The sequence below is a fragment of the Mugil cephalus genome, chromosome 3, assembly GCF_022458985.1.
Source record: "Mugil cephalus isolate CIBA_MC_2020 chromosome 3, CIBA_Mcephalus_1.1, whole genome shotgun sequence".
Taxonomy (NCBI): Eukaryota; Metazoa; Chordata; class Actinopteri; order Mugiliformes; family Mugilidae; genus Mugil; species Mugil cephalus.
This window is the reverse complement of record NC_061772.1, coordinates 15283649-15308114: the sequence shown is the minus strand read 5'-3', so window position 1 is coordinate 15308114 and position 24466 is coordinate 15283649. Positions and strand designations below refer to the sequence as shown.

Genomic DNA, 24466 nt, shown 5'->3' with positions numbered 1-24466 from the left:
TAATATTGCATAATTTAAAAACTTTAATCTCAGTCTGCAAAGAAAAAAACAACGCCAGTAATAATCAATGCTACCCAGAGTACACTGTAGGTGCAGTGGTTGTTGCTAATTTTAGTTAAGACCAATAAAAACAATTTCACAAGGCAAAGCCACCTGCATAGGACAGAGCAGTCTTCATGCTGTTTATTTGTGAATTTATTTTCCTTTGTAATGACTCACCTTTCCAATAAAGTATAACTGCCTACTGCTAGAGTGCTGCACCACATCTGGTTTCAATGGCGAGTCCAAAGCCCTTCGTTCACCAAACGCCGCAGGAGTCCAGGTTCACAAGGTGCTGTAAATTGTAACTGTTAATTTGTACATCATAAGTTCTTTTCCATAAATGTGAGCAATGAAAGTGTGTTAAAAAACCTGGCTTTTGGCTCTTTACTTTGTAGTCATAGGAAGTGCCTCTTTTTAGCCAGAGCCAAATTTTAGCCTAGCCAGCTGGAGGCAGAACTCCTCGGCTAATCACCGCAAGCGAAATACATTGGGTATTTTCTTCTTCTAAAAATAAAGATAATGTTTTGTTGTAGTTTGTTACTGTGTTGCATAATAGAGTTTGGCGTCAGATTTAGCTTGCTCCTTGGCTTCGCAGCTTGCAGCGTTTGCAGTTGCGCCGCTCATTTATCAGTGTGTGAAATGAGTTGCTTGACCCTATTAAGAGTAACTCAATTTATGGGGGCTCAAAGACAAAGCTTTTTTTCTTTCATACATTTAATATTACCAACTGTTGCATAACGTTGGTGCTAGAGATGCAGTTGTGACAGCGGACGTCTGCAGAATCAAAAGATCTAAAGCTTGTGGTAACCGAGAAGATGGCAGACAAAGATGGCAGACAAAGATGGCATGCTATGTTTAGAACAGGATGTAACTTATCTCTTTTATTTCACCATACGCAGTCTCCTCATTTACCTGGAGACTATATATGGTAAAAAGCTATGTTGGTCGCGTTTTTGCACCACCCTGTTGAATGAGAGGTTTAAGGAACTGAAGCAAGTCCAGTTGCTTTGTGTAATGCTGAGGTACACTATTAACTGGGTAATTGAGAATCTCTTCAGACCCCGGAGAACTGAAACGTACCCGTAGGTTTCTTAACCGATCCCATACTTAAACTGTCTTTAACAACCGATTGTTGGTGCTTTTATTGTTGCGTGCATCCACCAACTGCTTCCACCTGGACTTCTGTAACCACACAAACCTCCAGTCTGGAGTAGGTGTCCTGGTTATCCTGTATTTGCTTTCATGGAGTTTTTTTTGGGTTTTTTTTTTTTTTTTTTTTTTTTTTCCTATTGCTCGTTCCAGCATTTACTCTGCATCAAGTCTTTGAGAAGTGTCTGCTCCCTTCAGGTGGTCTGTTCATGTCTCAGTGATTCTTTCTCTGAACCCCGCATGTTTTTTTTCTTCATCAGTCTAACTTTTCCTTGCATATGCGAGGGAGCCAACGACAGCTTGACTGGCATCCTGTCAGACGGGCGATGCCTTTCCAGCGGTGGAGCGTCAGCCCTTTCCTGAGAGCTTGTATGCGTGAGTGTGTGTGTGTGTGTGTAGAAAAAGCGGGGGTATTGTCAGGACGTGACCGGCACACTTTGCATGTTCTCCCCGAGACAGGTGCTCCTGGGCGAGCACTGGTGCATGACAGTTGCCTTTCATCGCTGTCTTCTCTACACTTAACCCCTGACCGGCCCTCCCTCCCTCCCTCCCTCCTTCCTCCGGCTCCTCATCCTCCTCTCTCCTCCCTCCCGCTCTCCTCCACGTCTGACCTCTTCTCGCGGCGCTTCCCTCGCTCGTCCTGAGTGATGGACTGCGGAGGCAAGTGGGCGGCTTCCGCTTTGTATGTGGTGGTGGTGGTGGTGGTGGTGGTGGTGGTGCGGCCGGCTTGTCACAAGCCTAAGACTGTCAGGCCTCGGAAAATCCGGCTGTCCAGACCGAAATGCCCGCACGCACGCTTGTTTCCACACACGCTTGCACCCGCGCCACAACTTTTTGCTCAACAGTCCGTAATTCCATCCACCGGCGCTGTCAAGCACTTGATCAAACGTGCATAAAGAACGGAGCCCCTTGGCTGAGTCCCGTCCTCTCCCTCCCTATCATAATGTAGGCAGATTTTCCCTCCTCTGCCTGTTTCTTCGACTCTGTTTATTCAGATGAGCCTGACTGGGGGGCAGCGGGTCACATCCACTTGGCTGGCTAAAATGGACCTGAATTGAGGGTTGTCTCCAGTGAGATGGAGAGAGAAAAAAAAAACACGGGGAAGGGTTAGGAAGGGCTGCCAAGCGGGCATGTCAGGGCTGTTTCCAGGGCTGTTTGTGTGTGCGCGTGTGTGCGAGTGTGTGAGCCGTGGCGGGGGTAAGGGTTAGGGAGTTTGAGGGTTCACTTGTCAACCCCTGTGTCATGCTTGCCCTGGCCCTGTTATGTAGAGGGCATCCACTGCCATTTGTTTCAGGACTGTCTGAAGTGGAGTGAGCCACAGAAGCATAAACAGCAGTCAGCACACTGCGAGCTCTCAGGTGCCTCGACACACCGCGCATTTATTTAAAAGTGCAAACTCGCACGCCGCCGGAACTAATCCCCTATTAATTTGAAACTCACAAAGTTTGTGTCTTATCTGGCTTCTGGAGATTTGTTTTAGGGGTGGGCCTTTTAACCTCCGTCATTACTGTGTTTATTCAAGATGGAGACCGATTCTCGTGTTTTGTTACAGCTCGTGCTTAGTGTTGTGTTGTTTTCCAGCTTTGTTCTTTGAGCTTCGTTGTGTTAAGCGAAGTAGGTGGATTAAAGTCATTCTCAAAACCAACTTCGGGGGAGACAATCATTCCGCACTTCCAAGTTTTTTTTTGAAGTCTATCCCCGTTTGTGTGTGCACATGCTCGGTTAACTGTCATTGTAGGTGGTGCATGTGTGTGTTTCATCTGACATACATCTCCCACATTCTCCCCACTATGGAAATAAACCCAAATGGTTAAGACTCCTTAAACTTGTTGTTGGAGTGTCACTGAAGACATGAGCACCGCGCGCGTGCCGTGAGCTTAATCCAACAACAGCCCGTCTGCCTATAACGCACTCCCGCGATCTGTGAGCGAGCGGACCCCTCCGTCGCAGTCATTGTCACATATAGGGGGCATTGTCACGTACGGGATGGACTCATGTAAATGCAGTGACAAGCCAGTGTCTCCGTTGATTGACAGCACAGAGGGATTGGGCTAATCTGAGTGACTGATTTGAGGCGCGCAGCGGCTCGGCTGTCCCCATAACTCCTGAGAAATAGACAGCTTCGGCGGAGTTATCTGTGTTTGTAAGTCCTTCTGCTGCGCTGGGATGACAATAGGGATTAGTGCCAAGGTTCTTTAAACTGTTTTTTTTTTTTTTTTTTTTTTTTTTTGGGAGGGGGGAGGGGGGGAAACGGAGGCTCTTATCGGTGTCTCGGCAGGATGCTGCCGCAGCCAGTTTTCCTTGACTGTCAATTAAAGAGGGGATCATTAACTTCAAGGGTATAAATGTTCTAACACTGGTATTACGTTGGGAAGCTAAGTCGTTGACAGATGTTCCAACTTTAATTCTCCACTTGTTTTTTTGTCCTTTAATTAATTTATGTATCACTATTCGGGTTTTAAATATTTTTTTCCCCCTGTCTGCTCTTTGTTAGCCTGTAATCTCAGTTACCATGGTAGTCGCAAAGACGATTGGGCCTTGTCACTCGCCTGTGTTTCTGACGAGGTTCAATCGGCTAATGTATTCAATATCATCCACACTGAAAGGTAAACAGTATCTAATGGCGCGTGCCTTCGCTGCAGCCCGGAGGCGCAGGGCGGGAGGAGAGCGGTGCGACTGCCTCCAGTTCTTCAGGCTTTTTTCGGGAGGACCCGAGCGCTCGGAAAGACGCTTGATAAAAACAAAACGAGCGAGGCCCGCACCTCTGTACGTGTGTGGTTCTTCGGTGGGTAAACAAAAGTAGCGCACTTCGCCGGGGTTTGTCTTCCGGAGGCTTTGTCGGCGGTTGTGAAGTGCGAGCGTGACAGCTTGCGGTTGCGATTTTCAGGCGCGAGGCGGTAAGGCGGCATACTGGAGTGTGGCCACGTGGAAAAGAGAAAGAAAGAAGAGTAGAGGAGGAGAGACGTTCGGGGGAGTGGGAGAGAGCGAGGCGACAGAGACTGCTAATGGGCAAACTCTCTTCATCCACCGCCACTGCCATCACCACCAACACCCTGTTCTTTTATGACAGCTCTCCTCCTTTGTTCTCCTCGTCGGCCCACTCTCTGCTGGGGATTCGTGACAAGTTTTCGCGGGCTGATCAAACGCCGCGGTGACACCTGATTAGGATATAGCGCATGTTTACAGTTTGTGCATGGCGAGGACCCCCCTTTTCTCAGACAACAAGGGAGACTTCACCTTGACTAATTAAATTTGCACCTGCAATGCCAGCTGTGACAGCCACTGGAGGGCTGCATTTATTTATGTCACTCCATACATACTTCCTGTGACGTTCATGGAGGCTGAATTTGCGCTGGCTCATCTGTTTACGCCCGGCGTGGGTTTCTCCCAATGCCCGTCTTTTCTGTGTTAATATCTGCCGTGATGTCGGGGGGTGGGGGTGGATTAGTCCTCCGCCTTGGAGACAGGTGATCGTACCTGCAGTTGAAGAGCCACTGCTGAACATCAGTGGGGGGGCGGGATGTGCAAGCTCGCAGAATCAAAAACATATGCAAAGGTGTGAATTCCTGTGTGTAATATCGTGGCTTTCAAAATTGCTTCTGGCACGCAACTAAAAAGATATTTTTTTTTTACATTTTTGGCAGCATAACTTAACATATATAATTTCCAGATGCATGTTTTGTCGCTCCGTTTTAAAAGCGACACAATCGCGTGCGCGGTTGACTGAAGCGGGATAGCGGGCGGCACAACTCATTTATGTCATTTGGATGGGAAATATTATATAAATAAATAAAAACATGTTGATGAGTCTGTGCGGTGTCTTCTGGCGTTTAGCGGTAGCCGCTGGATTCGATTGGTTGCGAGTTCTGCGCGCTCATTTAAGCTAATTCTCTGTTGTCTCTTGACTGCGTCAAATCTCATTTCCAAAAGGTTTTGAACCCGTGTTTAAAATAATGTAATTTGTGTTTTCCCATTTAATCATGTATTAATGTGCATACATGCCGCACGCAGGCTCGTACAAGATCTGCCTTTCAGAGTGTGCGTGTGCCGTATCTATCTAAATCAGCGTTGAGAGTGTAAAAGGCCACGGCTAAAGTGAGCAGGACATCAGTCACCCGGCAGCAGGAGACAGGGGCTGGTAATTTGTGGCTCTGCCCTCTTTCCCTTCATCCCCTCTCTTGATCTCTCTCTTTCTCTCTCCACCACCACCGCCACCACCACCAAATCTATCCTGCCTCCCCAGCCTCAAATTGACCAGGCTCGACTGCCTGGTCATGCTGTATTACATGGGTTAGATGGAGTAATTATTTCTAGGCCACTGACTACAAGCAAGATTAATAGTTTTTGAAACGGCTATAATGGAGGGCTGACCTGCCGTGACATAAGCATTATTTCAAGCTCACCTCCACTCTCATCCCTCTCACCTCTGGGCACCAGCGGAGTGTGATTTATACCCGGGCTAATGAGGGGAGGGGGGCCGAGCTCCCGGGGGCCACGGGCCTACCCAGGGCGGTGTTACGGGCCTGCTCCCCCCAACTGCGCGAAACAGCGGGGTCACCCGAAGAAGGCCGGGCGGAGCGTCTTCTCGATCGGGTTTTAAAAAAATAAAACATAATTAAAATATACTTTTTTTTTTCTTACATTTTTCATTTTACAGTATGTTGATATTTTATATGAAACATTAACGGTTTAGGATTAAGAATCAGTTCTGCCCTGCGTTGCTTCATCCGTTCACCCGGATGCTCCCGAGCCCAAAAGATCACAGAAGCTGGAAAGTTGTCACTAGGTGGCACTTGGACATCATGTTATCAGATGCTCTCCCCCCCCACGCCCGCCTTCTGTCCACCACCCCTCTTCGTTGCCTGCCTCGCTTCCTCTCTCCCCTCCTTGCTAAGTACACTTCAGATGTCAGGGTGTTTTATTTTTATTGGATGAGGGCAGTGTGTAATGCATTCACCTCCGTTCCAGCCAGCTGTTAAATGCCCCGGAACATGGTCTGGCCAGGCTCCGCCCCGTTAACCCCTCTGATTGGCTGTAATAATTAGCAGAAGTGAACAGTAACTGTAACACCCAGCGAGGCTTTGGGACAGCTTGCGGCTCCCTCATACATACGTGACAAAGCTCCGCCGGCTTGGGTCCGGCCCAAGCTGCCCGCGTCCCTCCTGACTCGCGTATTTTAAGCTTTAATATTAACCCCTAACTTAAACACATGCATGCAGTGTGGCATCAGCAATTACATTTTCAAATGGCTGGGTCTGTAAACCTCCAGGATGTTAATCTGTCACCACTCAGGCTACTGGGAAGAGTGAAAAGAGGATTAAGCTATTCAATTCCTGGTAGAATATTTTCCTTTGTTCGGAATGAGTGAAAGAAAAATAAATAAAGAAATGAGGTGGCCTCTCAAGCAAGACAAGTGCTGTCTGCTATACTTCAGGATTTAGCTTATGCCATTGTTGCAACTTACTGTATGTGCGTCAGGATTCCGGGATGACAGGCTTGACTGTCGTGTAAACAGCTGCAAAAGATACGCACTCGGTAATTCAATATTAATCTGAGGTCACATCATAATGCCAGTTTATCTGGGTCAATAACTACACGAGATAGAATTAGACCTGTCCTAGATGTGCAGTCCACATCTGTTTTGAGTGTTTTGAGCCATATGTTTTTTTTTTTTCTAGTGGCTTAGGTGATTGTCAGGATTTAAACTGAGCCCTCTTCTCTACCTAGTTAATAATACCTTATATGCAAAAATGTACTTAACAAATAGGTCAAGAGATGATTCGAGAGGTTATCCCGGTTCTCTGTGAGAATAACATGATATTGTTATAGTGGAAAAGCTGACGGACACACCAGTTCTTGGAAAAACTGAAGCAGGCAGGGCGGTTTTTTATTTTTGATGTGTTGCGCGATCTGATATTTTTTCCCTCTTAAATGGGTTGTTTTACAGTACGTGTAGTGTGTGTGCATGTGACGCGCAGCTGGGTAAAATATCCTTGATACGTTTTTTGGCAAGCGGCGCCCTCCATCAAATCCTATGTTTAGCATACGGTTGTAATATACCACCATGGTAATTGTCACAGCTGTCTGCCAATCAGGCGCAGCACCCCCGGTCTTAGCCTCTCGTTTACCCTTGACTCCCCGGCCCCTCTGGTTGGATTGCACATCATCTTTATCCCAGATGAAGTACGCCAGCCCCGGCTGGTGTCAGGAGATGATCTAATGTGGAGCCGAAAAGGACGCGGAGCTGGGAAATCGTCGTCATTTGAAGAGGGTTGCTTGTCACGGGATGGGTTTGATCAGCCCGTGCTGCGGTACACAGAGCCGGGTCTTTGCGCCGACTAACAGTGGTACCGGATTAGAGGCACAAGCCACTTCCGCTGTGATCAGTCACTCACGCGAGGAGACACGCGGCAGGGCTGAAATCCTCCTCGCGCGCTTCATCCGCGTCATGCGCGGGGCTTCTTCGTCGAGCCTACTGTATGGAAATGAGGAACGCTGCTGTTGACGATGACAGCACGTGCCGATTTTTATTTTTTGAAATATTTTCTGCTGCTTTATTCTCGCTCACAGCCGTAGCAATACCGGCGCAGCCTCGTGAGTCAATACCGAGCTGTGTCGGCCTTTCTAGCTGCCTGACCTGGCTGAATTCTACTGATCTGTGACATGTTGAGACAATGGCAGCGCTTGTGAAGAGCCTGGCCCTACACCCCTCAGGCTCTGTGTACCGCTAAGTGCTATTGAATTGTTTACTGTCACAAATCACAAACCTTTCAATGACCAGGTGCGACCACCGTACACCCACTCTTCTGGCCGATTCAGCTGCTCCGCCCTGAGCGACGCGTTGGTCTGCTGGGCTCTGAGGAGCGTGGGCTCCAGCCTCCTGAGCTGGGGATTTTAAACGCTCCACCTGATTATTGATCCCTTCTGCCTCGCTGAGCCGGGCCGCGCCGCGGCTGCAGAGAGTCGCAAGAAAGACGGACGGAAAGGAGGTGAGAGGCGGCGCGGAAGGGCAATCTCGTGGTCTCGGCCCGACGGTCCTCAGGTCCGTCCTTGACACTGCCTGTGGGACTGGCCTGGAGGACGCCTCTCGTCCTCACTGTAAGCCGTGCATCCAAGCCCCCCTACAGCTAGCCGGCCCTCCCCGCGGGCCCAAGCTGCACTTTGCACAGCCATATTGATTTTTTTTCGGAGGGGCAGGAAAAGTGTGGCTGGATGGCGAGAGCGAGAGAGGGAGGGAGGGGCAAATGGGGAAACCGAGGGCGAGCTTTCTAAAGCACTGACTTCTCCTTGACTGCACCTCGAGACGCGACAACCCCGTCGGAACGACTCAGTGGCCCCGGTGCCCCCGCTGAAAACTGCTAATCACGGTCTTTCAATCAACGCTCTCCTTCCCCTCTTCTCTCTCTTCCTCCCTCCGTCCCTCTCCCCTCTTCATTTTCTCACTCTTTCCCCCGACCGAGCTGGACCCGGCCTGAATACCAAGGGACTGCGTCTGCATTAAAACGGGCCATTCCACATGGAAAACAGCTGACCTCATGAAAGCATGTTGTAATTTGAAGGTGAAAACTAAAAAGCTTTTTTCGATCGACATAATCTTAATGGAAACATTATGGCCGGGGCCGCAAACTAACAATTAAGGCAAAATGGCAAGCGGCCCTTGCTTTTTAGTAGCGTTAGCCAAGAGTTCACAGACATGAGACAACGTCTCCTGTGACGGCAAGGTTGCTAGTGTGAGTCCGGGGGACGGTGTAAGATGCCCTTGAACACGTTTTTTTTTTTTTTTTCTGAGTAATAGTAAAACTTTTTCTCATCCAGAGGAAATCTTTACATACACCGAGCAGCTCCTCTTTGTGAACTCGTGTGTGTGTGAAGCAACCAGCATGTTTCTTATAAAGATCGTGCTCAGTCAATCTTTCCCAGATAAATAAAAAGGTTATGTAAGGCATGCATCGACAGATCTCTTAAATCCCCCGCGCCTCTTCCTCTTCTTTCCCTCTCTTCTCCTCCCCAGATTTGACACTTGCTAAAGGTCACGGAAACATCTTTTTTTCCCCCTTTGAGGTGTAGATAAGTGTGAAATAGATGTTGACACCACAGACACATTGAAAAGCACTTAAACAGAGTGGCCATGTGCCAACCTGTCTCGAGTCTGGCTTTGTGCATTTGTAAATACTTTTGAGTGATTGATCTGGAAGCCCTGGTCTTGCTGTAAGCCCGTCAGGTGCACTGGGGGAGATGAAGAGTGGGAGAGTTAAAAGAAGAAGAAGAAGAAGAAAAAAAAACAGATGAAGTCCGATAATTTTTTTTCGTTCCTGCGCACACGTACTCTGCACCTGGAAGAGTTGCATGCACTGATAACTTACCGCAAGGATAGCTTTAGGTAAGCTGAAAGAGCTCGCAAAGATTTTTTTGATGTTAAATTGCCACACTGGGTGTGTACAGTACCTCGCACGTGTTACGAAGGTGCTCACATTGTGTGTGAATGTGCGAGCATCTAATTAATGACTGGCAGCGGCCCCCCGCAGCTCCGGTAATGTGCCTAGATTGGTGTTATAAACAGGGCGTGAAAGGTCTGCCCAGCGCCAGCCTTTTAAATGACTGGCCCCTTGTTCAGGTAGATGGATGGAAATGTTCTAATATTAATGACGGCGTCCCCCGCCGACCTGTCGCGAGGTGAAATGAACAACACAGCCTTCAGCCTCCAACAACAATTAACGAGCCGGAGCTGGCCTGTCTGCAATTTGTCATCGCTTACCCCACCTCTGCACCGCCGCCGAACACACGCCGAACACGTCTGTCGATACACGCGGGACGGTCACGTCGCTGATGTGTGGAAACATGCGGTGCTTTAAAGGTGTTTAAAGACTCGGCATTTGTCCTCCCTAGATATTTCTGGGCGCAGCTTTACTTTTTCTTTAACCCAAGCGCAAAAGATGAATTAAACAGGACTGAAGCATGTGCGGTACCTGTGATATATGCCGCTATGGGTGAGGATCACATCGCATGGCATTTTGTATGAGTCTGCATGGACCGCCCTGCATAAAACATGATGCGCGAACGTATGTCGGACAGAATCTGTAAAACGCATCTCGGCATAATACTGATCATCCGGACAAATTTACATACGAACAAGAAAGTAGCTGAAACCGAGTTGTTGTTTTTTTTTTTTTTTTTTTTTTTTTAAAGTTTCTGGGAACAGCCTACCGAGTGACCTCTGTCCCTCGCAGTCCCAATTCATATTCATAGGCCGGTCCTGAGCGGGAGCACGGAGACGGGGGGGTTACACATTACCGATGCTGCTGCTCCGAGGTCAGCTCCCACACATTCCAGTTAGCCATTTACCAGTCTGGCCAGTTAGTCATCGCGATGAGTCGACAAGCTCCTGGCTGGTGCTCATGAAATAAATGAATGCCGCAAGCGGCTGTAAACAAAAAGTCGAGCGAGAAATGGTTAATTTTTTTTCACCCAGAATGTTTTTTTGTGTGTGTGTGTGTGGGTGGGGGGGGGGTGCATGAAATGAAGAAGTGTAATCTGGGAAAATAATTGAAAGAGGTCCTTTCTGACGTTGTTTTTTTTTTATGTTGTATTTTACAGCATGGGCGTATTTTAAGATGCGATGCCTCAAAATAGGGAACAAGTGATAACATCTACGAGAACCACGAGACGAAGCTGCAGCCAGAAGCACTGCAAATAAAGTGAATGTGTGGCCGTGCCTGTGTTTGTGCATCACTTTGAAAATTATTGTATTGGAAATGTGTGATGGCACCTATGTGGTGTGTTTTCTCACCATACGTCCAGTCAGTATTTTTTTTCCCAAAGATGAGGTAGACCTTGACCTATTCACGCCTTTGTTGTGCCAACTTGACTACCGTTGGCCAAAGGGCATCGGGTTTTCTGGCTTCTCTCAGTTCAAAGCCTGAAATCAAGGCTCCTACAGGTTTTCCTATGCATCACGCATGCAAACACAAATGTTCTGGTGGAGTGGGCACACCCTGCCCTTCTCTCCACCCTGTGTCACTTCACACGAGCTCCCCACATTCTTCAATCCGGTGCCAAATGGACCGGGGCGGAAACGCCTTTGATGTGCACGGGTCGCCTGTTTGGTCGAATCTGACGTTTTACAGCCGACTTGTCAAAACTGTTGATTCACCATCACTTCTTGCAGAAAGGGGACCAGTTCTGAAATGGGTGTCTGACAAGTACCGGCGGCTTGCTGTTTAAACACAGCGCTCTATTACACAGCTATCTCTCATCACGTCACCCCTGGGGGCTGCAGGAAAGGCCCAAGGTTTTCTGCGTGTCAGCTGCCTGAGACCTGACACGTGTAAATTGATAGAAGCGCTGTCCTCTCTGGGCTCGGAGAAAATGCGGTGTACCTGTTGCCACCGCGGCATACATGTAAGCACAAGGCAACATGTCAGAGGGCTCATTTAATGTAGACGCCGTAACCGACCCACACAGCCATTTATATTATATTTATATTATTCGTCACTCTTTAAAAGCGGCACCCGAATGCTAGACGGTGTCTTTTTTTGCCAGTTGGATTCATTTTTGTTTACTTCTTCTACTTCCTGCTTCACATTCAACAATGGCGTCTGAAACCTTTCACCAAAGACGAGTCGTACAAACGTTTGTATCGCCGAACCTCCTCGGTTAACATTGTGTTCCATAATCACGTGTCCAACGCAATCAGTTCGAAAAAATCATGGAGATGGAGAAGCAGCCAGAAATACTAAAGCGACCGATAGCAGCTCTCGCTGTGTTGCCGTTGTATTTCCGGTCAGGTTTTCGTACGCCATTGCGGCAGGGCCTGCGCGGGGCCGTAGCTAAGGCGTCGAATTGACACGGAGGTACGAACCGTGCATTACCGACGCAGTTTACTAAACACTCCGGCTTTTATCTGCAGCTTATGATGCATCAGCCAAATCTAGACAAGCCCGCCGGAAGTTCCGTCCTTCCTTCCTGCGCGGCGCTTTGCGGTGGACCCCGTGGGACAGACGCAAGTCAACACCGGAGGTGTTTTTTATCCCCGGAGCAGCGGAGCTATCTGGCTATTTTCGAGCTTGAGCTGCGGATGCTAAGCGCTGGACACTAATCTACTCTGCGAAGATCGCTTTGAAGAAAGTGTCCGTTGGAGTGTCACAGATGGGAAATAAATGAAATTAATAAATATATGGTACACAGTTTGATATCTCTTATAGGCCAAGATCAAAGCAAACCAATTGAGTCCTATTCTACCAAATATGTTTTTCTGTGATAAACAGTCCGGCTGAGGGAATAATCCCATCAAGGAAGAGAGAGATTAAAAAAAAAAAAAAGGGGAAAAAAAAGCATCAGATATATCACTCAACGCAGACGGTTGGCACGGCTACCGTGAAGCATCCGTGTTATTATGGAATTGGTAATCTCGTTTCTCGGGTCTGAGTGGAAACGCAGACCTTCCTCTGTGCCTCGTGATTTTTTTTTTTTTTTTTTTTCCTTTCCACCTAGAATCAGGTGCAGACACGGAGACAGGAAGACAGACACAGCGGTTCTCTGATACTGCGAGAGTCCATCTGCTTCAGAAGGGCTCCGGTAACTTCTTGTCTTGCGTTTTTTCTGTGGAATTTCTGAGCGGCTTGATGCATTTGACACGTGTGTGACAGCCATAGTTGTGTGCGATTGGGGTTGAGGCATCACGCTCGCTACCCCGGCTGTGTATTTTTTTTTTCAGAAAAGGGGCATGTGTGTGTGTGTGTGTGTGTGAGGGGAGCTACGTTTGTGTACACAGTGGCGGTTTGTGCGCTGTGAATAACTGTAATAAAATTAGTTACGCGCACACATACAAAGTAGACGGATGCCAAAATATGGATCCATACCACGGCACACAGACATAAACACGCACCGGCACTGGCCCAGAGCCTCACCTTGATATCTACAGCTTCTGTCATGAGTTTGAATTTGACACCAACGAATGTGTGTCAGGTTGTCAATTTCTTCCAACAGCCTTTGAATGCAGTCTGGCCATGAATAGTGCATGTTGTTTTGTTTTTTAGATTCCAACTGTCTGCGAGTCTGTTTTTGTTTGTTCCAGAATAACTTGGAAGGCCTGTACACTCATGCGCATCCTTTAAGAAAACTTTCGGCAGGTGTTGTGTGTTGTTTAGCCTAAGGTAAAGATTCAGCCCTGAAGGTAAATTCCACCGAAACCTCCCCAGATCAGATGCCCTCCCATTTCTTCCACCTCCATTATTGGGGTCTGTTTTCCTCCCTCCCGTCTTTAATGCACATTCTTTCACCGCTTGAACCCTTTTTTTTTTCTTTCTTTTTCTTTTTTTTTTTTGGATCCGCTCCCCTTACGAGTCAGGACACACATCTTTTTTGTACCTGCGCTCTAATGTCGTGAACAGGCCGTTTTATTTCTCTCTAAAAGTCAGGACGTATTTTGGCAGCCGGTTCCCATATTCCCTGCAGCGTGACACATGAGGTCTTTGGCATTATTAGTGCGCCAGAAACGTGAGACTCGCGTTGTAAATGTCTCCGAGATATATAAACTATTACAACTGCTTGGTTGTTTTCACACACGCCTTTCATCCAAAACTTTTAAAGATATAAAAAGACAGTGGCATGTCAGTGACATTTCACCTTCCTGCAGCGGAGGCACCACGCAGAGACCGTGTGTGTGTGTGTGTGTGTGTGTGTGCACCTGTGGGGGAATGAATGATGCTGCACAGATTCCCAACGTGTACACGCCGTCACACAAGCGCACATGGGAGGAGAATGAGAGGCAGGGCGGAGGAACACGTTTATTTGGACGCATAGTTTTTATGCCAGTTGCCACTGGATTTACAGGTCAGGATGGAATGTGGCCCAGTGAAAGGTACTTTGATCCGTGACGGTTTTATTGGAGGAGCTCCGAATGGCACAGGGCGTCTTTTACGGGGGTTATGAGGAACCCACCGGCAGCCTCCGCGCAAATCATAGAAAACGTGAGACGTCCATGAAAATGACACAGTTTCCCGTGACACCTCAGTCTGCCCTGGAAAGCGTTATTTGTTAAAAGGCGCTCAGCGGAGTGAACCGCGAGGGCTCGGGGATTCAGTTAGCGCGATTTGTTTTTAGATTGATCATCTAAATATATGTCGCCTTGGTTTTGTGTAGCTTCCTTGATTTCATCATGTAAATATTCCCTCGTTCGTCACTATTAAATTACGTAAGAAGCACGTAATAATGGCAGCGTGCTGCGTGTTCACGCGTCTGCTTATTGCAGTGTATTTTGTGTACTTCTTTAGTCTATTTATTTTGTGTTGTGTTCACAGAGGCGGAGGCTACTGCAGGAATTGGGAGACCAGAAGATCCCCTTTCTGGGACCTTCAGATCGGGGCTTTCAGCAACTGGTCAGTCAGCCCTGCTTTAAGATCATATTAATGATGTACACCAATCAGCCACAACATTAAAACCACTAGCAGGAGAAGTCAATAACATTGACTGCTGGACACCCTCAGAAGGCCCGTGTCCATTCTCTGATGAGTCAGAGCTGTTTTGGACCTACACAATATTAGGAATGTGGTCATAATGTTATGCCTGATCGGTGTACAGCCATGGATGGAGTTGCGTTTTGTCTGCTTCTCTTTTGAGTCATGATAAGGAACCTGTCATAATAGTGACCTGTGTTTCCTAGTGGGACTCCAGCTACTCTGGCCTGGTGCTGAGGAGATCGTGCTCGCTCCCCGCCGAGCTCCACGGCCGCGTGCAGGCGGCTCTGCTCACCCTCAGGCGGAAGGGCTGCCTCCTGAAGGACCTGGTCCGCGTCCGCGACCGGGATGTGTTCACCGCCGTGTCACGGGCCCTGCTGGGCGAGCCGGGCCACACCTACCGCTACCTGGACACGCGGCTCTTCGCCATCCCCTGGCACAGCGAGGACGCTGAGGTCAAAGGGCAGAACTGCTGCGACCCCGATTTGAGGGCAGCCTGCAGGGCGCTGTGGGAGCTCAACACCTTCTTCTGCTCCGACGTGTCTCAGCTGAAGGAAGGGGACAGGCTGACGCAGTGCGCGAAGGCGGAGGCGGAGGCCAAGCAAGGCGAGGAGGGGGACACGGAGTCTAAGCACAGTGAAGACTCCAAGAACAGTGAAGGAGGGGACTCGGAGTCCCGACAAAGCGAGGAGGGGGACACAGAGTCCAAGCACAGCGAGGAGTGGGACGTCGAGTCCAAACACAGCGATGAAGGCTGCTCCGGGTCAAAACAAGAAGGCGAGTGGGAGGCCGAGTTCAAACAAAGCGGCGAGGAGGGAGAGTCCCTCCAGGTGAAGCCGAGTGAGGCCGGCGCTGCGGCAGGCGCGGCGCACAGTGAAGGAAAATGCCCCACCTGGACAACCAAAGCCGCCGGTGGCGCGGAAACTGAACCCGTGGGACTGGGGGCCCAGGAGAAACCTGTGGCTCAACTAAAGCACAGCCTGTCAGACTCCCACAATCCAGACAAAGAGGAACACACGAGTGGGCAGGGCTGCTCGCAGCCCAGTCCTCCACAGGTATGCACCGGTCCGGTCAAGTTCAATGTCACCTTACTCAACTACATGGACCCAGCGGCGATGAGCCAGCTCAAAGAGGAGCCATACTTTGGCATGGGGAAAATGGCGGTAGGGTGGCACCACGACGAGAACCTGGTCACTCATTCGCCCGTGGCCGTTTACAGCTATAGCTGTCATGACGACAAAGGTAAGGGGCGGAGCTAAAGCGGCGCAGCGGATATAAGTACAGTTGAAGACAGATTGATTTGTTACCCCAGAAGCTTTTGTTTAACACTTTAATTCAAATATGTCGCGTATATTTTTCCTCTTTCCCTTCAGTATCCGCTCCTCCAACTTATCTGAGTTGCTTTATGGTGGATCGGATGCAGCCGGCCCTGTGTATTATGGCCCTACAGCAGCGCCGTAGCAGCTGCAGACACGGCCTCTGGTGCGGCAGCCATCCGATCCATCTCTGCGATAGTGTCGGGGCATTATCAAATGTCATCGCCAGTTTGTTGCTGACAGCCTTATCACCGGCCGCGCGTCGGGAGATCACAGGCATTCGGATCAGGGCTCTCAACACGCACTCGGTGGCGCAGTCTGACAAACGGGCCTTATCACACGCACCGCATCTCATCTAAATCATTTCCCCGAGAAATGATCGATGTGCAATTATCTGATACGGAATAATGAGCCCCCGCTTCGGCGAGTGTTCCTCGACTCTACTGTACGGGTGAGACGATGCCTCCTAATTACGGATGGAACGCTCCTTCAAAAGCCGATGGTATTTGCTGATTGAGTTGACGGAGAATCCCAGCGGTGAAAGAGCTTACGAGAGCACGTGCAAAAGAAACTATTAGAGACGGTATCGCAGCAAAATCGCTTTACTTAGAAATCTAGCACATATCTTTGAAGGGCGCTTGTGATATTTATATCTTAAAATGTGTTTTGCGTACAATGCCGTACAACCAAGAATCCGTATTTTTATCACGACTCTAATTTATAAAAAGGCTCACTGTTTAAGCCCTTAACATAAAATCAAGTTAGTGATTGTTAAAAAACCCAGTGCCCCTCGTGCAGCCTCTAACCAGACCATGCCGCATACCTTCCAAAAGCTGGAACGAGAACAAAACGCGACCCCCAGTTGTGGACGGGGCTTTGGTGGGAAGGTGGGAGCTCTGCACGGTCTGAATCCGGGCGTCTCGAGACCCTGTTTTTTTTTACAGCATCACACAGGTGCAGTGCCAACTGCTCCGACATCCCAACACGCTCTCCAGCTGGGCTTTCTTCATTGCCGTTCCTTAACCAGGAACACCTGCTCCAGAGGTCTGCTTAAATGATTTGTTCTAGGCCATTTCAACTCTGACCCCGTGAGCGCAGGCATCAAACGCTGCAGCGTAACACCTCGCCGTGCTCAGCGGCTACGTCTCCTCTCTTTCTGAGTGACCCCGCGGCTCCGTGCCTCACAGGGGAAAGTCTGATCAGGGTTCAGCAGAGCTGCGGCGCGTTCCAGCGGTTGGCTCTGAAGACCCCCGGGAACGGCCTAGTGAAATTGTTACCTTGTGGACTGCTTCTCCTTTGGAGAACAGCGCATTTACAACGCGCAGTAAAGCACATTTGGGCAGCTTTGATTTGCAGAGATTTGCATGACACCTGCTCCTTTTTCGAGATGCATCCTCTTTCTATTTTTCCAGCTTTATGTTGCTGTTGTATTTTTTTTTTTTTTTTTTTGCTTTGACTGCAGAAGTGTAGGGTTGTGTTTTTCCCAGCTGCGCTGATCCAAAGGAATCTGCCAGGACTGAGTGTTTTCCGGCACGGAGGATGATCTTCCACCATTCCAGAGGCCTTGGGGAGTGCTGTCATTAGCTGGCTCTCAGAGCACAATGGCTGGAAATTAAGTTACTATTTATCCGTGCTGAGCAAAGGAAAAGGCAGCTGTGGGGCAGAGAGGCCCAGAAAGACTTTAGTATTGATTTTGCTGAAGGGTGTTGGCCAGCCAGGCCAAATCTTGTTTTCTTAGTGCGCCATGTAAGAATGGAAGGAGGGAGAAGAACAGGGGAGGCGGTTACAGTGAATGGGCCCAGAAACAGGAATATCATAGGATACATACTGTTCAATAACACACTCTCGCTCACTCACTAAACAACATCAGGGGCTTTTATCCAACTATTTCCTCTTGCACAGCATAATGATAGCATAAAGATCCTGTGCTAACAGCCAATATAACCACAGCAACACATATCATCTTTGCTCGGCCGTTAAGTGATTCTTACTGGAGACAAAGGCTTACAGCTTACATCCTTTGTTTGGGTGGCACTGATTTAATCATTGCACGCTTTACTTTTTAACCGGTTAATCCTTTACTTTATATAAGTGAATCAAACAGTGGATCAGATTAATATAAATATGTTTAAATACTCATCATTATAATATAATGACACACGGTAATTTGATTATTTTAGGTGTGTTTCGTGTTTCGAGTTCCAGTCACACTGGGTGGAACTGTCAACTCCCCCCCCCCCGAGTCTGAAATGTGAATGCAAATGTAAAAAAAAAAAAAAAAAATGCAAATGTTACAGTGAGCTGGGTGTGTGTGTGTGTGTGTGTGTGTGTGACTGACAGGTGAGAGCAGTGAGGGAGGCAGCGGCGAGAAGGCGTGCTGGAGGGTTGGGCTCAAGGTAGCCTGGGACATCCACACACCTGGCCTGACGCTGCCGCTGGAGTCGGGAGACTGCTATTACATGAGAGGTACTAAAGTTTCTCCACAAACACACGTGCGCGCGGAGGCCGCACTCACCACCGCCACCGCCACCACCACCACCACCACCACCACGGCCGACTTTGGAAGAAGGAGCACTTTCATTACCCTGTGTTTTAGTGTTTCTGCTACTTTGTCCCAAATGACCCATGCAGGCAGGATGCACTTCACTCTCCCTTTCATGCTCCATCTTCCTCTTCTTCTTCTTCTCTCTGCTGGAGAAATGGAGCTTAGCCACGTGTGTGTGTGTGTGTGTGTGTGTGTGTGTGTGTGTGTGTAGGAGTCTGTGTGAGAGAGTGAGAGAGGTTACTTGGCCCGAACACAGAGCTTTAAGGTTCCATGAAATTGTGTGCATTAGAGAGGTTAGGGAAACCAAATGTTATTTTTTGAAGTCCTGTGACCCATTGCTGACTATGTCTCTATGGGGAGAAGAGACACAAGCCACAGGGGTGTAAATCATGGCTTAATGCTTTTGGCTGCAGCAGACACCTCCACCCTCCTCGCTCGGGTCCCGTGGGCCCTTCCAAGCGCTCTCGTATTTTCTGAGCGCGAGGACATTCATCCACATCATCGCAGAAGCTCGCGTTCGGATGTACAAGAAGTTAGGACCCCTGGTTGAAGGGATGGAGGATTTATTATTTTATAAAGGCACTCCTCTTTCATTAGTATAGAAGGATAGACATAAAGTAAAAGGAAAAAAAAGTCCTGCCTTCATCTGCTTGTTGGATAATGGCAATCTTTCTTTCTCAGTTACTCTATCATTTGTAACTAGAGATATAATAATAAAACCACATACGTTTTCAGTCCAATATATTCTACATGTGCACCACTGGACTGCATTGACAACCATTTAAGACAGGGACAGGGTGCTCGTGTGTCAGCGGTCAGTCTTTTGTCTGGTTTACGAAAACAATATTGTATCTTTGTAGACTAATATTTTGTCTGTTGACGAAGTGTTTCTTCTAGGACATCATTTGCAGTTAAAAAAAACAAAAAAAAACAAAACAATACCTGACAATATACTGGCACGCACATCATGTCGCAAAATGTCTAAAATATTGTAGTGTTGTGGGGCCCCTGCTGATCCCCACCCCGACTACACGTGTCATAAAAAGGTATTTGACCTAGTGATTAAAGAGGCTTTCTTGTGATTAAGAGATTGCCGCTTTGATCCCTCCAGGAGCAAATGTACACCGATCAGCCACAACATTAAAACCACCGACGGGAGAAGTAAACAACACTGACCATCTTGTGACGAACAGACCTAATCCTCCCTTCAACCCATAGGACCCAACTAGCAATACTCTGTTTCAGGCAACACAGGACCCCCTCAGAGGGGCCGAGTCCGTTCGATTATGTTTTGGAGGCACAAGGGCGACCTACAAAATATTAAGAAGGTGGTCATAATGTTATGCCTGATCTGTGTACATCTGCTATACAGTCACATATTGTTACTTTTTTGTTACAGAAACCAAAATTCATTACATTTAATGCAAAATCACGTGTATGTAACTGATGTCATCTGCTTTTGTGTGTAAATAAGCCTCAAACAAAATCGCAGTCCCTGTTCTGACTTTGTGACGGTAAAGTGTAAACACGTGGCAAGCACCTCCAGTGTGTGCGGCGTTCATTCTAGCGTGCGTTGGCCTACAAATAAATGCATTGTTTGTATGTACGTGGGCATCAATGCTAAAACAATAAGTATAAAAAAGTTATAACAGATACATAACAGCGTTTGTAGCGGAGTGAACATCTTGTAAGATAAGACGTCACGCATCTTAGCCTATCTTACCTGTCTACTTTAAATACATATTATTAGAGCGGCTCGGCCAGTTTTTTTTTTTCTTTTTTTTTTTTCAAATGGGCCCCTAACAAGTAAAGAATAGGAAGGTTTTAATGAATTCCCGACGTCGACTCTTTGAAGATGCTGTGTTTTCATCTGAGAGCGCCGATGCCTGTACCTAATATTCGGCTTGACAGGGCTTGAAGCCGACCTCCTTTAGCTGGATAAGATTTACAATAGAACAGTCAGTTTCAGGCCAGCCATGATAATAGAGTGATGGGCTGTTGTGCAGACCATTCTAATGGGACTTGACTGTCGCGGATCAGTGGGGATTTATGCTCCACTTGGCGAGTACGCCCTTGAGAGGCCAACTGCTCCGCGACGATAGCGGCTCGCGCAGTCCTCGGCCGTCTGTCGTCTTTGTCGGCCCACCTGAATTAAATACTTGGCACAACGCGCGCAACATATGCACTCACCTATAAATTTGCACGTGCGCTTGAAATGCTGAAATGCCGTTCTCCCACGTGCAAACAATTGCGGCGCTCCGTTCGGTGAGGCGACGTGCCCCGTCCTGCGCGCGCCGCAGATGGAGCAGCCCCCGCTGAACAAAGTGTTAAAATATATCGCGCCAGTGCTTTAGCGACATGCACCGTATGATGAGTAGTTTTCGTGGTATTAAAAGGAAACTACGACGGTGTATAACCACAGACACCGTAATGTACTTTCAGCAGCGTTTGATGGCGGCTGCCCCTCTTGAACTGCTAATGTCTGAGCTGCTGGAGGCAAATTGAATCACCGTCATTTCCACCCAAATGGAATTTCGGTGGTTAAAAAAGAACAATGCAAGTCTTGACACCGGGCCTGTTCAATAATCAGATTTCCAGCTCCCAATGCACAGGGGGACTGGAGAAAAGAGTTGACCCAATATATTTAAAAGCCTGCTTCCTGGAAAAGGAGGACAAGTGGCAGCAGGCGCAGGGGTTGAAAGAAAGATAAATATTTATTACAGTTATCGAGTTTGCCGCTACTCCCTCCTGATCCCACTGACGCGTCAGACGCGCCAAGAAAAGAGCAGATTGATGGAGATAATTTGTTATTGGATATAAACAGTTTTAAAGACGCAGAGTAATTCTGCCCAGAGACCTAATCCTTCACAATCTCATCAGGGTGAAGAAAACACCGGCAAGTTGTTTTGTTTGTCACCGTCTCTCTTTTTTTTTTTTTTTTTTAGCCCCCCCACCCCCACCCCACCCCACCCCTCCTCCCGCCAAACAATAATATCTTCCTCCCAAATCATTCGGCTGTTTGACTTTCAAATCACAGGCATTAGCCGGTGTACTCTTGCTCAAGGCGGGTGTAAATATGCACATGTGCAGTGAATGACAGCTCTGTCACGGCTAAATTAATTATTGGTGTGAGGCAAATAATGGCAGAGCTGAGAAACATCTATACACACAAAGAAACACATGGAGGGATACACAGGAAACAGCAGTAAGGCCTCTTTGTAAAGCTCGCGTGATATTGGACAAATGTTTGTTGGTATGGCTCTTCCATCTTGACAGATTGAGCGCGATCTGGTTTTGTTTGGTAATTAAAATTATAGTACAATGCCGCTCGCTCTATTTGACTGGGTGCTGGACCAAGCGCAATCTGTCTGAGAGCACAAGATGATCTAGTTGTCATGTTCCCTCACTCTGTGCTTTTCATCTGCTTTCTCTGTCGTAATCTCTTCTTCGTTATAACGAATAGAAAAAAAAATAAATTAAAAAAAAAAAAAAAGTCACGCGACCAGAAAGAGACGAAAACTCTCCTCCTCCCCGGTTTGAGCTTTTCCCCGTTTGCTTTCCCTCCGTGCTCTTTTGATGATTCTCAGAGATGCGGCTGTTGGCACGTCCTGATAGTTTCCTCTCCGCTGTATTTGCCAGATGACCTGAACAGTACCCACCAGCACTGTGTTCTAGCCGGAGACAGCGCGCGCTTCAGCTCCACGCACAGAGTGGCCGAGGTGAGAAGTCAGCGGGACTCCGGATCTGTTATGAAAATGCTGTATAGCGTGCCAGCTGTCTCCTCTGTACGGACCGCTGCCATGCTGTTTTTAATGGAAACACTGTAAAAAGATAATGTGCAACACAGTGTGGTTAAAAAAAAAACAAAACAAAACGCAATATTGTCCTCTTAATCGTCAGTTAATACCATTTAAATAGAAATAAGAAAAAAATCATTGCTCCACAGACTGTCGTAATCTGATCAAATAAGAAAAAATTAAAAAAAGAAAAAAAGAAACAACTACTGGGTAATATGACATTTTGTTTTCATTTTTTTCATGCTAAACTCATTTTGCAATTTTAAAGACATGTCTTTTTCATTTTTAAGTATTAAAAATGACTTCAAGTGAAAAAGACATTGTTCAAGTTTAACCTTTAACAGTAAATTGCGCACAAACAAAGACAAACTCAGTTTTCTCTTCTGGGATTCATAAACTGAAAAATGAACACAGGCCTAGAAATATGTTTTAATCATATATTACAAACAGATTTTTTATTTTTTTTTCCTGTGAGTTTTAAAATATATCCAAATGTCTGACGGCCTTATTTCCTCACTTTAAAAATCAGAATGTTAACTCGGCTGATGTTCGCCCTCGCTTCATACCGTAAATAAAAATACCTCCTCTTTATTGTCACGTGGGATACGATTTTGCAAATGCCATAATCGGGACCAGACCGTGCCGTCTGAGGTGAAGGCCTCTTCTATCTGGCAGCTCTCGTTTGATAAACGTCTTCAGGGCCTTAGGTAAACCCTACATGTCAGTTGCCGCGTGTAACACTTGGTCTGTCTCACTCCTACCAGTGTTCCAGTGGGACCTTGACCTACATCCAGTCACGGTGCCAAGAGGCCCTGTCCAACCTGCACACTGATCCAGAGACGGGCTCCCACAGCTTGCTGGGCCTGCTGCCGACGACGCTACAACACTGTGAGGAGATTCACAATGAGGTGGGGGACGCGTGTCCGCGTGCATACCTGAGTGTATATTTTCACTTTTTGAGCTAGCGTCAACTGTTAATTTGTAGAAACGCAGACACGAATCGAGCTGGTTGAAGCGGCATTTGGAAATAACTGTAGCCTGTTTTTCTACAAAATGAGTTACGTTGTCCCGCAAATTATGTGCCAGAAGAGTTTAGACAATAACGTGTCAGTCTTTGAAAGTTTTAATACATTTATCTGGGGCCGCGCACCTCCCTAAAACTATCTGGATCATCCCAATACTGTAATCCTCGCCCATCTGGTGCTCCAAGGAGGTTAAAAAAACAACTAAGAACCATGTGTAAATAGGATAGGATTTTATCAGAACAAGCTCACAGAAATGGATGTGTATTACAAGGAAAGCATTCTCTATGAGTAGCACGGATAGGTATCTAATCATGGGATTAAATACATTTTGCGAGCATGCATTTGTTCTCTTTTCACGCGCCTGTGCTGTTGGTATACTGTAACGTTACACAATCACTATTTTAGATTCCTTCCAGATAATAGCCTCAGTCATCCAAGGTCCACAAAATCTAATTATTTTCATTGCAGTATTCCAACATATAGTATTTAGAAGTGACCCATACAGCATAGCAAAAAGAGTTACAGTAATTGATCGGCAGAATCGTGCACAGATGTTATTTAATCCCGGTTTGATCCCTTTTTTTTCCCCCTCCCTCATATCATTTATAGTCCATACTGGGAGTTGCATGTTAGCAGGTCAAACCTTCCCAGCTTCCCACCTTCTACTTACCTTGTTGTTTCTGCTCAGGAAAATGCCGACAATATGAAATCCGGGTTGTTCTCATTTGTCCCGGCCTGTGATGGATCGTGAGGCAGTAGCCTCTCCATATGTTTTCTAAAGATGGAGTCATGCCCCTCTCCCCTCCTCATAACCCTCCCCCCCACCGTTTTCATACAGAACGGTATGAGTGATGCTGGCCGGGGTGCTGAGGGATGGAGCGGGGTCGGAAAAGAGGGACGCGAGGGGCTGTCTGCACGGCCACCGGCCTCCCGCGATAGTTTGCCGCGGGCCAACAGTTAATATAGCACTTCACCTCTCCCCCTTCGCACCCCTGGGCCCAAAGTGCACATCCTAGCCGACGCTAGTGCCCGGGCCCCTCAGCAGGACGCCGTGACAGATGAGTCTGACGTAAGGTTGTTTAAAGGTTGTAGACAATATTAATTATTCAGCGCTGCCAAACAATAGGGCCGTCTGTGT

At 47.6% G+C, this 24466-nt stretch overlaps 1 protein-coding gene across 2 annotated transcripts in view; it reads left to right on the top strand.

Moving 5' to 3' along the window:
* The window catches only part of fto (FTO alpha-ketoglutarate dependent dioxygenase), a 113693-nt gene that overhangs the window by 5128 nt on the left and 84099 nt on the right, over window positions 1–24466 (top strand). The window contains exons 2-6 of one of the 2 annotated variants that reach the window (XM_047580442.1): window positions 14490–14567; window positions 14852–15887; window positions 18302–18427; window positions 22146–22225; window positions 23068–23211. In XM_047580442.1, coding sequence (XP_047436398.1) covers window positions 14490–14567; window positions 14852–15887; window positions 18302–18427; window positions 22146–22225; window positions 23068–23211 — 1464 coding nt within the window. The remainder of the gene's footprint in view (window positions 1–14489; window positions 14568–14851; window positions 15888–18301; window positions 18428–22145; window positions 22226–23067; window positions 23212–24466) is intronic. The other variant, XM_047580443.1, reaches the window with a different exon arrangement.